The sequence below is a fragment of the Lagenorhynchus albirostris genome, chromosome 10, assembly GCF_949774975.1.
Source record: "Lagenorhynchus albirostris chromosome 10, mLagAlb1.1, whole genome shotgun sequence".
Lineage (NCBI taxonomy): Eukaryota > Metazoa > Chordata > Mammalia > Artiodactyla > Delphinidae > Lagenorhynchus > Lagenorhynchus albirostris.
The window spans coordinates 43,025,400-43,039,874 of NC_083104.1; the positions used below are offsets into that span (position 1 = coordinate 43,025,400).

The 14,475-nt window shown below is 43.8% G+C and overlaps 1 protein-coding gene across 1 annotated transcript in view; it reads right to left on the reverse strand.

The window, feature by feature from the left end:
* Positions 1-11,676, reverse strand: part of SCN11A (sodium voltage-gated channel alpha subunit 11) — a 78,422-nt gene extending 66,746 nt beyond the window's left edge. The window contains exons 1-4 of the mRNA XM_060162191.1: positions 11,634-11,676; positions 11,176-11,310; positions 4,072-4,382; positions 468-586 (exon numbers count right to left, since the gene is read on the reverse strand). Of these exons, the coding sequence (XP_060018174.1) occupies positions 468-586; positions 4,072-4,382; positions 11,176-11,310; positions 11,634-11,667 (599 nt within the window). The 5' untranslated portion in view covers positions 11,668-11,676. The remainder of the gene's footprint in view (positions 1-467; positions 587-4,071; positions 4,383-11,175; positions 11,311-11,633) is intronic.
* Positions 11,677-14,475: the final 2,799 nt, after the last annotated feature.

Here is a 14,475-nt window from a genome sequence, read left to right on the forward strand (position 1 = left end):
CCATCTAAAACTGCCTGGTGTCTCCTCACCCCCTGAAAATCTGGACTTTTAACACTAGAAAGTGTTTCTAGAAAAGCTTTAAACACTGTAGTTCTAGCACGACTCATTTATCAGCTAAACACAGTGCACAGTTTGCCAGTTTACCCTTTATTTGGGTCTCAACTTAGATGTTCCTTTCTTCAGGAGGCCATTCTTGATACCTCCAAAGCACAACAGAGCCTCTCCACACTCCCACTTCCAGACTGCCCATCTCACTAAGAAATTGCTTGCCTTTTGACCTGTCTCCTCTGAGGCCACAGGATCCCAGACAGGTGCCAGTCCCAACACAGCCCTGCCATACAGCAGGGCCACTCACCCAGTATTTCTTAAAAGAATAAGCTATTTCCACTCAACAAACATGTGAACCCCTAGGGCTTCTGCACACTTCACATGACCTGGACTTGGTAAAAGAAGCAACAAAAGGATATGAATGGACTGAAATTCTAATGGCTAAACTTCTGATTGAATTGAAAGGCCCCAAAATGAACAAGGCACGTTTGGCACTGAAGCGGTAGATTGTTCTCTTTTTGTTCAACACCATAAATGTCTGCAAAAAAAACCAAACACAACAGGAATTACATGCAGTGACCAAACAATATTTATCATGAGCTCATTCAGAGAAAATTCGGTGGAACCACAGGTTGAGTCATGGCTTATCTTATTATGATGACTGTAGCTTCTGACTGGAGACCTGTCTTCTGAAGCCAGAGGTACTTTCTGACCAGCCTACACTGTCACTCTGGAAGCCAAGAGATCTCCCCATGTGGCTTGGGTCTCACTCAGAGTCCCAAGACTCTGATCTATTGAAAGTCATCCCTCACTCCCAAAATAACTGTTGAGCTGTGGACTGTTCACCCAGTGAAATACTCTGGAAGCCCCAGAAATGAAGCGCATGGGCCCTGCAAGTAAAGAAAAAAGAGGTGAAGAGTAATAACTGGGTCAAACAAAACCCTCTGATTTGTACTCCATGGTATATATTTATGGAGATAAGAACTAGAAGAAAACTTGAAGAGACAGAAATAGAATTGAACATTCACACTTGGCAGATTATTTTAAATTATTTTGATTACTAATGAAAACTTTGTTGGCACAACATTGTAAATCCATTATACTTCAATAAAAGATAAAATTAAATAAAAACTTTATAATGAATCTTAGAATAGTCAGGTACCTAGAGAGTTTATATTGTTATGCCTGAGCTGTGCTACATGAAAGAGTCTGCCATTCACTTCTATCCTTGAGGATTTTCAATAAAAAATCATCACAGTTCCCAGACTTGCTCTCCCATTCCCCCCACCTCCCTGGACATAGGCAAATCTGCCTGAGGTTCTCGACTGGCAGGGGAGGGCCTACAGAAGGCAATGGAAATGTGTGTGGTTGTTTTTGGTTATCTGTCACAATCACTGGAGGCTCTACTGGCCTGTAGTGGGTACGTCCTGGGATGCCAAATCCAGGACAGACACACCAAATGGTGCACTGTTCACCCAAAGTGTCCAGTTGGGCCCCACTGAAAAACACCAAACCTGCCCCTGTTTCCTCCTTGCATGTCTTCCTGGCCTCTGGGCCTGAACCCGCACCTGGACAACAACCAATGACTCACAAGCTTCTAACATCAACCCTCAGACCTCTCCCTTTCCATTTAACTGTCATCTGGCTGTCCCCTTATATGTCCTGAAGGCTGTTACAAAAGCCTTCATAGAACTAGGGTCATTCCTGTCTTCTGTGTCATTGCTCCTTTCATATTTGCAGAAAAGTACTACTTGACATGTAATCCAGCATATTCTCAGACAGGAAAGACAGGTCTTGTCACCCAGGCCCAGAAACAGTGGGGTAGCTGCCGCCTTGGTTGAGATACCAGAACTTCAGCCACTGCCAAACATCAGCTTCCTTCACTGAGTTGCTGGAACTTACTTGTCTGCTGGCCATCTGGCTGCAGGGAAAATGTGGACTAGGATATTTTCTGTTTCCTCCATAACAAAATGAAATCTTTAAAAGCTATGAGCCCAGGAGTCTAAGACTCACTTTGGGGATTCTGTGCCCTTCCTTTGGACAGAAAGACGATTTTAGGGCAGAGAGCAAACCTCTTCCTAAGGTGGGTCACCCAGATTAATAGGTGGCATGATATGGCTCTACTTCTATGCCCTTTGATTTTTTTTGAATTTAATTTAATTTATTTTTTTATACAGCAGGTTCTTATTAGTTATCCATTTTATGTCCTTTGATTTTGATATTTTATTAATGCCTCCTCTGACTGCTTTAAATATTTCAACTAATGGTGTATTTAACTACACTTGCCAGGGTTTTAATGATTTAAACCTGTCTGCTTGCTGACACATCTCCACGCTTTTCCTTGTAGCTCTTCAAAAATGGAAGCTTTGAAAAGAGAGGAAGTGACCTGCGACTACAGAAAGAGCCCTTGGTTTGAGTCCCAGCTCCACCACTAACTAGCTGTTTGACCTGGTATAAGCCACTTCCCCATCAAGGCTTTGTCTTCTCATCTGTAAGGTGAAGTGCAAATGACACCACACATAGATCACATGACTGCTGAGAGCACTGACGTGTTAGGTCATGGGTGTGCAGAGCTCTGAACAAGTATCATGTCTCCTGATTTAAAGGGAGGACCCAGGCTGAGAAGAGATGGTCCTAGAATATCCACCCCAGCTGTATCAGAGCCTGTCCTCCCAGGACTGTCTGCAAAACACCAAGCTGCTGCCTACCTCCTGGATCTCCTACCTAGCCTAGAGGCAGAAGGAGGCCTCCAGGAGTTATCTCACCTCCAACTACTCTGCCTCCTAGAAGCCCCTGGAATTCTGGGGCATTAGGAGAAGGAGAAATATTGGAGTGTTTTTGTTCCTTCGTCTCTTTTCCCCTTTTTTGTCCTTCCCACTCATACCCAGCTTTCTTCCATCACACAATCCCCATTCGGCCTGGTAACCCCAAGTCTGTCCAATTCAAGGACATACAAACCAGGCAATCTTTCTTTGGAGAAGTCAGTTTCTCATGGGTGCCAGAAAAGGATGCTCTCAGCATCCCATATTTTCCAGGACTTGCCCCAAACTCCCCAGCTTCCTTCCTTCCTGTCTTCAGTCTGGCAAAGTGGGTTTTCCATTCTCTGCTGGATCACACAGTGAGATGATGATGGCAAGGTCTTCTGAGTCTTTCCTGAAAGGGGATGGTCTGTAGAGGACTTTCCTCACTGCCCCAGGCTTTCAAACAGCCATGAGAAGAGCCTGAGCTCACGTTTCCTCATCCAGGAACCCCTTTGAGGAACTTTTACTAGAATTTCCCTACATCTAGGTAGATAAAACAGCAAGCTTATCACATATTGGCATGGAGTTTACATGTAATCTGTATGTGCCTACTTGATTACAATATTCTTAAACTTCACTTATTGAGCTCCTCTTATGTGCCAAGTGTTGGTCTAGGGCTCTGACCTTCATAAATCTCATGTAATAGCCTAAAAAGCCTATTGCCTAAGAGTTTTTCAAGGTAAACTCTAGTTGCTGAAATGGACATTCATGGACAGTGATATTAATTCTTCTTATCAGTATAATGCCTTACAGTTTATAAAGTTTTACAGTTTTTAAAGGCTCCATAGCATGCCTATGTTGTAATGTAGGGAGAGCAGGCATTATTCCCATTCTACTGATTAGAAAAGTGAGAATGAGTGAAGTCATTTACCCAAAGTTATAAATCCAATTACGTGAAATGGCCTACACCCAACTTTTCTGACTGCTAGTCCAGTCCTCTTTCCTGACACCATCTTATGTTTTCTCTGTTCTCCTTTTACCCTTCTGCTGCTCCTCGTCCTCATTCATCTTCTTTTCCAAGACATGCATTATTACAGAGAGAAACTTAGTACTGAAAGCCATTCTCAGGACTGTGAAAGCAATGACAGCGAGTGACAGCAAAGGAGAAGTGGGGTCTGGCCTCTTTATACCCTGAGATCAATATTTGGAGATCCATGCAATGCCAATTACAGCTGGTGGTTAGAACATGGTTAGAACACCCCAGCCTCCCCACAGAGGGTACCTTATGATTTCTGTAGAATGGGTCCAAGTCTTCCAGGGGCTTCCCTATCAGCTCATGGGGAATGTCACCATAGAGCATGGGCAACTTTCTGGACACCTTTAGGTCAAGCTGAGGTCGAGGCTGGGGTTCTGCTGCTGTCTGGTCTTTGGACTTTTTTTTCTCCTTCTGGATGGCGATCCGCTTCTTGATTGCAGCCAAAGAGTCAGGAGTGAAGGGGCGGAAATTCCTCGCATCTGGGAAGATCACCGGGCAGCGCCTGTCATCCATCTTCACCCTCAGGGCAGAGACAAGCAGCAGATCCTCAGAGAGCTCTGGGAGGTAGAAAATTACACTGTCTGCCCTGAGATTCCACTCTCCAAGGACCATATCATGGGGTCTACAAGAGTTGAGACTGAGGTGAGGGGGCCTGGGAACTCATTAGCTGTGGAGAAGGTCAGAAGATGTGACCACTATTGTGGATATAAAAAGAATTTTGGGCATAGGCGAGACCAAAGCAGGACATCATTCCTGGAGGACCTGGAAATAGGTGGGAAGCTGAGTTCAGGGTCAATGAGCAGAAGAAGCTCAGCCTCTAAAAATGAGCCCCAAGCATCAAGGAAGACAGTAAGACTGAACCAGCTGAACTGCTGAAATGGGACCTGCAGATGGTAGACAAGTGGCTGCAGTGTGAACAGGAGAGGAAGGAATAGGGAATCAAGTGGGCCATAGTTGGGGGTTGTAAAATCAAAACTATGAGTGCATGAGTCTTCACCTTTGGTCGGCAAATTTCTCGAAATGTGACAGGATGGAAACAAAAGAGACATAAACACAGGCATGAACATTTACACTAACATCTATGATCCTTTGCCAGCTCCCTAACTTCTGAGACCCAGACCTGGCAGAAGTGAGACCCCAAGAAAGCAAAAAGCATTTGCCAAAGCTAATAGGTCACTCTACCATGGGAAAATAGCTCTCCCAGCCCCTATCCCTGACAGCCCTTTCTACAAGGACTTTCTCTACAGACTCAGGCTTAAAACTAGACTCTGAGAAAAAGCAGTAGTGTTTAAGTTGAATGCATTTACTCCCCATGCCAGGCATCTTCTTCCTTTCTAATTTACTGAATGCCAATCTAGGATTGACTCCCACACCACTCCAAGGAATTACAATGGGGAACCCAACATAGGATTGGTTTATTCATTCGACAACCATGTGCTCAGAGCCTGTTCCAGGCACAGTGCTAGGCACTAATGGTGAAAAAACCTCAGTCTCTCCTCCAGACCCTACAGTTACACTGCCTGCTGTAGTGGAGAAGACAGATAAAAGACATGAAATTACAGTAGAGTAAGACAAATGCTACTATAGGAAATAAATAGAGGGTGCTATGTCTGTTCATAGGATAAGCATCTGAGCAGTTTTGCAGAATCAGGGATGGCTTACCGAAGCTTTAATGTCTCAGCTGAGACCTGAAGGAGATGTAAGTCTCAGAGAAGAAAAAAACGGACATTAGAGTGTTGCAGGGGGGAGGAAAGAGCATGTACGAGGACACTTGGTTGAAAAAGAATGTGGTGTCCATCAACAGGTTTTGTTTGCCCAGAATGGAGATTGTGAGGAGTGGAATGGTCAGTCAGCATTGGAGAGCGTGTGGGGGCCTGTAATCCTTAGTAAAGATCATGGACTTCACCCTGAGGGTAGTGGAGTGTTACTGAAGGGTAGGTTATTACTATTATTATTATTCCAGAGGAGCAACACTATCATTTTTTAAATATCCCTCTTACTGGTGAGAATGAATAGGCTTGGGATAGGGGAATGAAGGAGTTGGGAAGGCCAGAATAGGAGAAATAAGCCTGGAAACTGTTGCAACAGGTCATAACCACTGAGGATGACCTAATGGAGTGCATGGATTTGAGAGTCACTTAAAAAATAGCCTTGACAAGTGACTCATGGGAAGAGAGGGATTTAAGGGACAGGAAGGAGCCAAGGCTCCTGGCTTCGGCAAGTGAGTCAACAGTGCCACTCGCTCAGATAGAGAGTACTAGGGAAGGAAAAAGCTTTGGGGGAATAGATTCAGATTAAAACACATGGAGTTGAAGCCACTGATGGGACCTGCAAGTGGAGAGAACCGGGAAGCACTAGAATACAGAGAAATCACAGCTTACACGTGTTAGCCTCTGAAAAAAAGCACATAAGAAAAAAACAAAAACAAAAAACATAGTCAAAACTTCCCTTGCCAATCCCTTAGGGAGGTACCATATTGAAGAGGCATCCCAACTCACTGGTCAACAAATTCAATAGAACCTCTTTCTTCAGTGAAGAAAGTAGTTGGATTCTGTTTAAAGGCCAAGATAAGGGCAACATATGTGTCTTTAAACACACTAAGGGTAATGCAGTACTCACAAGGTGTGAGCCATATGTCAACAGAAACCAAATATGGGACCATAGATTCAATGCATTCTGTCCTGCATTCATTCAGTGTCAAGATCTTTATGGATGCTCCTGGATAATGGAATTGGCCGTACTATTTAAATTACTCTCTCTCCTCTCCTCTCCCCTCCATTCCTCTTCCCTTCTATTTCTTCCCTCACCGCTCTCTCATAAACATATGTAATTGAATTTGTATAAATGAAGTGAGCATATAATAAGACTCTACTGAATTTGGCCCTAGAGCTCATAAAAGATATTTAAGACAGCATGAAGTCTTTTGCAGTAAACAGCATATGAATGCTAGTTGATCCTATAAAATGGATGAGCCAGGAAAGACCCTGGATGGCAAAAACTGGACTTTATGCTAAGTTGCAGCAAGAAATCCAATGGAGGGCTGCTGCCATAATAATGAGACTATTAAAGAAGAAACTGGACATTCTGGCCCTGCTGTTCTGACCCTGGGGTATTTTGACTGGGTCCTTGAGGAAAAGAGACTTAATAAAAATAAATAACACAAAATAAAACTGACAACCCCTGAAACTGCACATGTCAAAATTTGTTATAGATGGGGACTTCCCTGGTGGTCCAGTGGTTAAGAATCTGCCTTCCAATGCAGGGGACACGGGTTTGATCCCTGGTCGGGGAACTAAGCCTCGGGGAACCTAAGCCTGTGCACTGCAACTACTGAGCCCGTGCGCTCTGGAGCCCGAGTGCCACAACTAGAGAGAAGCCCACGTGGCTGCAACGAAGAGCCCGCATGCTGCAAAGAAAGATCCCGCATGCTACAACTAAGACCTGACACAGCCAAAAAAATTAAAATTAAAAAAAAAAAACTGGTTTATTAACAGGTAAAAAAGAAAGGTAATTAGAAATTCCATGGAAACAAAATGTTCTTCAGAAAGTCACATTTTACATATGAAGCCAGCTAAATGATCTGAGCAGCCGACAGAATATAATAACAGGAGAAAAAGAGAGTCCACTTGACCCTGACACTTCGAATGTTCTCTTTCATGCAGCAGAAGGTCAGTGACATCAGAGTCCAGCCCCTTCTTTATGGGCCCCAATATAGTACTTGGTTTTAGAGACTAGTAGCTACAAAATCTTTATATCATAAAGGTTATATATTAGTTTTTGATTTTTAACAATCTGATACATAAAGCAAAATTAATTATAATTACAGAATAGACTTCAAATGTTATCAATGTTATAAAATTCTGCTGCAAGCTGGAGTTGGAGAGAAAAGGTGAGGGGAAGCTCAGAAGCACCAATTTCCTCATCCTAAACACGTGGAGAATTAAGACATTCTATGGAAGGTCAACGGATCAAGCAATACAAGTATAAGTCTATCCCTTAAAATTACACAGGTAATCAAGTGCAAAACCAAATTAGAAATATAAGGAAAAAAAACTGGAAGGAATCATGAGAAAGGCAGAAGGATTACTGTCAATAAGCTAAATCCCTCATCGCACATAGGGGCAATTCAATATTTTTTACTTAAACTTGATAAATCAAGAAATAGAAGAATAAGAGAATTATTTAGAGTTAAGTGAGACAATGACCAGAAGACTGAAAAACTGAAATGGTTAACAGTGCGACTGGATATATAGGTGATGGTGGAGACATTTTATTTTTCATGTTATATCCTTCCCAACATTTTTTCCTCCTGAGCTATTTGAATTATATGCATGTATGTTACTCCCATAGGATTGCGAAAGGATTGTAAAAATCCTTCAAGGGCTCAAAACATCCTCTAATTCAAAATAGAGAGTTAAAATAGAGAATCAAAACAGAGAGTCAATATCAGGTATGAAGACAGGCTCTAAATCTCCTTGAGTCAGAAAGGAAGCAAGCTTAATCTCAATTTGCAGTCCTAAACCAGGAGGCCAGCAACATGTGAATTATGACTTGACACAGGGCCATCATGGGAGACAGGGAGGCCTGTGAGAAGGCTCTGCCAGACCTCCATCAGGTGATGGGCTAGACTGGCAAGGGAGGTGGGGAGCCATCTGTCAGGGCCTCTGAGGACCAGCCTGTGTTCAGCAGGCTCACGGGCCCACTCCCACTAAATAGAAAGTAAACAAACACTCATCTAGGAACAAAAGCCAAAGCCTCACTTCCTTAAGCAGAGGCCCTAAATTCTTTGGGAATTCACTCTGTTAAGATTAGGTAGCTCTGAACCTTACTTCAAATCTATAGCTTTATAGAGGTATTTAGATCTGAATTCCAATCATTCATTCACTCATGTGCTGGGTGCTGGAAATGCAAAGTGATATAAAACACCATCCCAGCCTCAAGGGTCTTACAATGGTGTGGGGAATCAGGTAAGTTAAGGACAAAGGATGAAACCACACAATGAGTGTGGCTACACTAGGGGAAGCACCGGGTGCTGTGGGAGCCCAGAGGAGGGCATTGTTACAAAGATGAAGTCATGGAGCTGAAAGGAAAGAGGGAAGAGTATGCATGTGTGAAAGCACTGAGGGTAGCAAAAGGCTTTTGTTTCTTATTTATGACTTTACCTATAATTACAAAAGCTACATAACCTTACTGTGCTGGCCATCTTCGGTTTGCCCTACAGGTCTCTCCCCATCCTTCTCCACCCTGCTCAGTGCCCATGAAGCTGATCCACATGGACCCCTCACTGGGGTCCCCTGAACTCTGGCTTCTGGTTGAGTTTGGCCAATGGGAGGCACCAGCAAGAGACCCAGAAAATAGGGGAGAATGAGGTTGGAGACTTCTTTCCCAACTCTCTCCCTGATGGCTGCACGCACCACAGCTCCTATCAGATGGCCCATCCACAAAGCTTCTCCTCCAGTTATACAGCACCTCCCCCTGCCCCTTCAGATGCAGGGTGTAATGGCTCCCCACTCTCAGAACACCTGAGAATGGCACTGTCACTTGCTTCTGTTACTGTAACTCTGCCTGAACTTTTGTAAAGTGTCCCTTCAATAAAACATCCTCAAAATGCCCAGTTTGAATGTGCCATCTGTTTCCTGCCAGGGCTTGGGCTGATAGAATCATCCATTAAATAAAATTTAGAAAACAAGACAAGGAAATGATCACTCACCAAAGCCACCTAACACATGCAAATTTTAACATTTTGGTGTATTTCTTTTCCACAGTCTTTCTGTGGATATATTTACATAGCTGTCATTATGATGGGTATGCAATTTTACCCTATGAACTTTTCAATTAACATATCACAAACATTTTCACAATGATAGATATCATTTAAGGATGTCTACCTTGTTCCAGGAAAAATTATTATCTCATTTAATCCTCAGAGCAACCTCATGAGATAAATATTATCCTTGGGGGATTTCTGAAAGGAAATATTCATCTGGTGAATTCTTCTCCTAAGAGGCAGAGATTTTAACCTTACATCTTCCTTTGACTAGTGTTTCTCTCTAACTTTCTCTCCAGGTAAGGAGCCAAACTGGACAACCTGACCCTTAAACTTTACCCTAACCAGTAAGGGGAAGTCACAAAAGGATTGCAGCTGCACAACCAGAACCTTTTGGCATGGATCTGGTCCACACAACCTAAAATGCCAAAGGCCCATACTGAGGTTAATAAGAGTTCTGAGCCATAGGCTAAGCACTGTCAAACACTTTAAACGGATTATCTCTCATAATTTCCCAAGAGAGCTACAGCGTAGATATTATTATATCATCCACATTTTACAGAAGAAAACATTAGGGCTTAGAGAAATGGAGACACTTGCCTATGATCCCGTAAGTGCTGGAGAATCTCAGTCCCAAACAGTCACTACCATGCAATTCCACCTACCTGCCTAGTTCTTCATACTCAAACTAAGACACCCCTTCCTGAGAGAAGGGAGTCAGGAGGAGAAAGCCACACAGCTTCCAGCTGGGCTGCACTGGGTCGACGGCACCCTCACTGTGAGTGACATTCTTCCCTGGACATCAGCCTCACCACCACCGCTCCATTCATGTCACTCCCACAGGCATTCCACTGGTCCCACCATGACACCCTCCCACTCATCCAAGCCAGACAACCCAATGGTGGATATATCCTACAGGATGCCCCTTCACCCATTTTGGGTGGTGGTCTGCGTAACAAGTTCCTAACTGGTGATTCATAAGCTATGTACGTTAATGTGGATTACAAGAATATATATTCTTCCTCCTTCATAAATCCCATAAGAAAATCAGAAAGAAAGCGAACTTGAACAGACTTTAACACAGTTTGATCTCAGTCCAAAGCCAATCCCAAGATTAAGTTGTTAGCTCTTCAGCAAAAAACAAAAACAAAACAAAAACAAAACCCTTCATGTACATCAATTTCTGATTAAGTTCATTGGCCACAGGGAATTCAGAAAATATTTGGAGGATTTGCACCATAGCCTCAGATGGACACAAGACTTGAGCACATCATTTCTAGAAAAGTCCAATTCCTGACACAAAGTCCAGGGTTGCAAGCACCTACCAGGCCAGCCAGCCAGCCATCTCCTGTCCCCATGCCCTCATGCCCTCTCAGAGCATTTGAAAGGAGGAGAACCACCTGATGGACCCCATCACCTGAGCCATGTATCCTATACCTGGTCTCTGCCTCTGATTTGAGCAGGAAAAGGTTACAAAAGGCCTGTACTCTGTCTTGATGAAAAAAACAGAGCAAGTTCCATAGTGGCAGGTCCAGCCCTGAAAGGACAGAAGAACAGGGCTGCCCCCAGCCCAGAGGACTTACCTGCCTCCTGGTAAGGTGGCTCCAGGCAGCAGCCCCTGTGGTACCTCTTGAAGCTCTCCACAGAGCAAGTCTCTCGCAGAGTCCAAGCTCCTGCTCCTGGCAATTGAAGCCTTTCTGGGAGGGGCAGCTCCAAAGCTGGGTGGAGAGCATAGAGGAAGGGAAATGGGAAGAGAGCCAAAGTGATTTTAAAGAATCGTGTAGGAAACCCTGTAACCGGAGAGTGACTGAGATGGTACTTACATTTATACTTTGGAAGCATCTGCCTTTAATCAGTGCTTAATCTAACTCTGCAGAAAGCATCATTAATAAAGAAACAGGTTGTTTTTTTCTTTGGCCTCATCCAAGTGGGTGAGAAAATACGGAAAAGTCTATCTGAAAAGCCATGCTGTTTCTGCATTCAGCTTAGCCTGCAGGCCAACTAACTTGGGGGCTCTAAGGTCTCATCCCCCAGGACCTACCAAGTTCCACAACGTGAAACTGTTCACAAGACATCCATTCAGCTTCTCCTTCTTTCTCTTCTCTTGTGCCATCAACACTGGGGTTCAGACCTATGAAAATGCATGCTTGCTTATATGTTTGTCATAAGGGACACCAAGAAGACCCCTTGGCTACCAAAGCAACCCCACAATGGACCTGTCACCAAACCCAAACTCTCCCATGTAGGCTTCTGTTTTGTTAATTCTTGGGGAAAAATGCAATCTTTCTGGGCAATGTCATACCATAAGCTATTTTCAGCCATTGCCACCTTACAGAGGCTGGCTGACAGCCAACTGAGGTAAAGGATACAAGATGTGTGTTTATAAGGAAGCATGAAGTAGGAAGTAGGAAGTAGGTGTTGAAAGGAGTGCTGGATTGGAATCACAGGCAGATTTGGGTCCTGCCAGAAGGGGCATTGAATACTGGTCAAAAGAACTGGGCTCTACCACTCTAAGCTGTGTGATATTGGATGGATCACTCCATTTCTCTGAGCCCTTATTTTCTCCCTATAAAATGGGATAATCTTCCAAATCTCCTTAGTCTTAGGAAGCAAATGTGATAATAGCTGTGAAAACACTTTGCAAACACTAGATATAAGTATCTTAATTTAAGAGAGAAAAGGCCTGGTTGCTTTTCTACCTCTACTGACTCAACACCTAGACCCCATGGAGAGGATGAAATCACAGACATGGGATGGGATTAGTACCAGGCCTGGCACAGTGTATATGACCCGACTTTTTAAGGCAGTGATCAGAAATTCTAAACGCTTATCTGATTTTAGAGTGACTCTCAGAATAAGAGAAGATCAAAGAATAAAAGAAGTGCTTAGAGTTAATAAGCATTTTTTACGTGGATAAAAACGTGTGCATTTGAAGAGGTAAAGGAGGCCTCTAAATCCATTATCTTAAGAGGCCTTGGCCTTTTTTAATATAAACTCTTTGCAAATATTATTTTCCTAAGCTATTAAGTCAGATTCAGACTTCCCAATCTGAAGTTTCAAAGAATCTTTCTCGCTCCATCTTCAAGGAAGTGAAAATGATTCCAAATGTAAGGACTTAAGTGACTAAGAGTAAGAGAAACGCAGGCCGCCTGAGCACTATGGGGCTTGCATTCAGGACTTTCCCTAGATTGATGTCTCTTGTGGAGAACTTAGGGAAGGCAAACACGTGTCTGAAAAATGGAGCAGAGCACCTGTGCTGCGACTTCATAATGCAAGATGCCAATGCCAGAGCACCCACATTTGCATCCCTCGAGCCATATAGCATCGTCACCTCCCTCAAGTGCTAGCAGGCAGCAAGACCTTGCCAGTCTCAGTCCCACCATCTGATAAGCTGATCAGTTTCAGCATCAGTGGTCAAGGTGGTGCATCAGCTTTAGCAGCAGCCATGCCTTCCATCTGTTGATTTAGCAAAGATGACACTGAATCTCCACTATTGCAGAGCACCTGGAAATACCAAAATAAGACCTGGGCCCTTGAGCAGCCTGCAGTCTCTTTATGAGAAAGAAACCTGTCCAAAGAACTATAAAACAAGAAAGGGAGCATCAAGGAGCTGCAAGCAAGATGCAAACAGATGCTGCCTTCGCAGCATAGAGCAGAGAGCAACTCATTCCAAGAAGAGATGGGATTTGAGCTGAGGCTCAGAAAATGAGTAAGAACTCTATGTGAGAAAGTAGGGCTTTCCAGGAAAAGCATGAGCCAGGACACACAGGACATGTGTAGAGAATCTCAAGTGGTTCCATGGGGATAGAAGAGGAGGAGGCTAAGATGAAGGGATGATTTGCATGGCCTTGCATACCACTTGGATACTGATGAGTATGAACTTGAACTTGTATTGAGTCACAGGCATGGCACTAGCACTGTCTTAGGCTTCTGATTATTTTATGAATAACCACCAAGTCCTGTTTCCCTAATATGCACCATGGCTGTAATCACACTGACAATCAGACATCCATGCAAATGAACAGATGTTAATGAGTGATGCTGAAGGTGTGATGTACACCACAGCAGAAGGTGAGAGCAGCCAAAGGGAACAGGACATTTTGTGGGGAAACTTGGAATGAGCAAACCAAGGAGAACTAGCTGTGGCTGATGCTGAGGACACAGCTGTGAGGAAGTCCAGAACCCATTTCCTAGCATGCACTTGCCTTTAGGATCCTAAGGGAGGTTCCTAGATAGTTCCTTACAGAAAACATGCTTGTTGAGGACACAGTTTCATGATCTTGTTCACTGCTATGGCCCTATGCTTAAAAGAGTACATATTTAATAAGTGTTTAATAATTATTTATGAATGAATAAAAGAACTGCTAATCTCACAGTCCTTTCTGAAACCCAATGCAGGCTCCTCAATCCTGTCTGTCTGGTTCTGGGAAGGAAGCCCTGGCGTGTCCTGCTCTGTAAGATCTTGCTCTTCACTTCCATCCTTCATTTCCAGATGTACAAGCCCTTCTAACCTCTCACTGGACTGTCACAAAGGCCTTCCCAACGGACAGTCTGCCCCAGCCCCTTCCTGGTAGACTGTCCCATGCACTGACCACTCCTCTCCCAGCCACATCCCTCTTCTCTGTTCCCTGCCTCGCTCAGTACAGAGGTATAGGTATATACAGAGGTACAGGTATTGCTAAAGCTGCCTTCCTCTTGCCTTTCTTCTTGCCCCTTCCCCCAATCCCTCCATCTCTCAATTCCTGATGCTTCCACAAAGCTTTCATGACCATGCTATCCCTCTGTGAGCTTCCTCTACATGGTTAACCATCAATATTCCAACAGCGCAGTATATCACATACCTTCGTGATCAGCTCCACACCATTTCAAAACTATTTTAATCT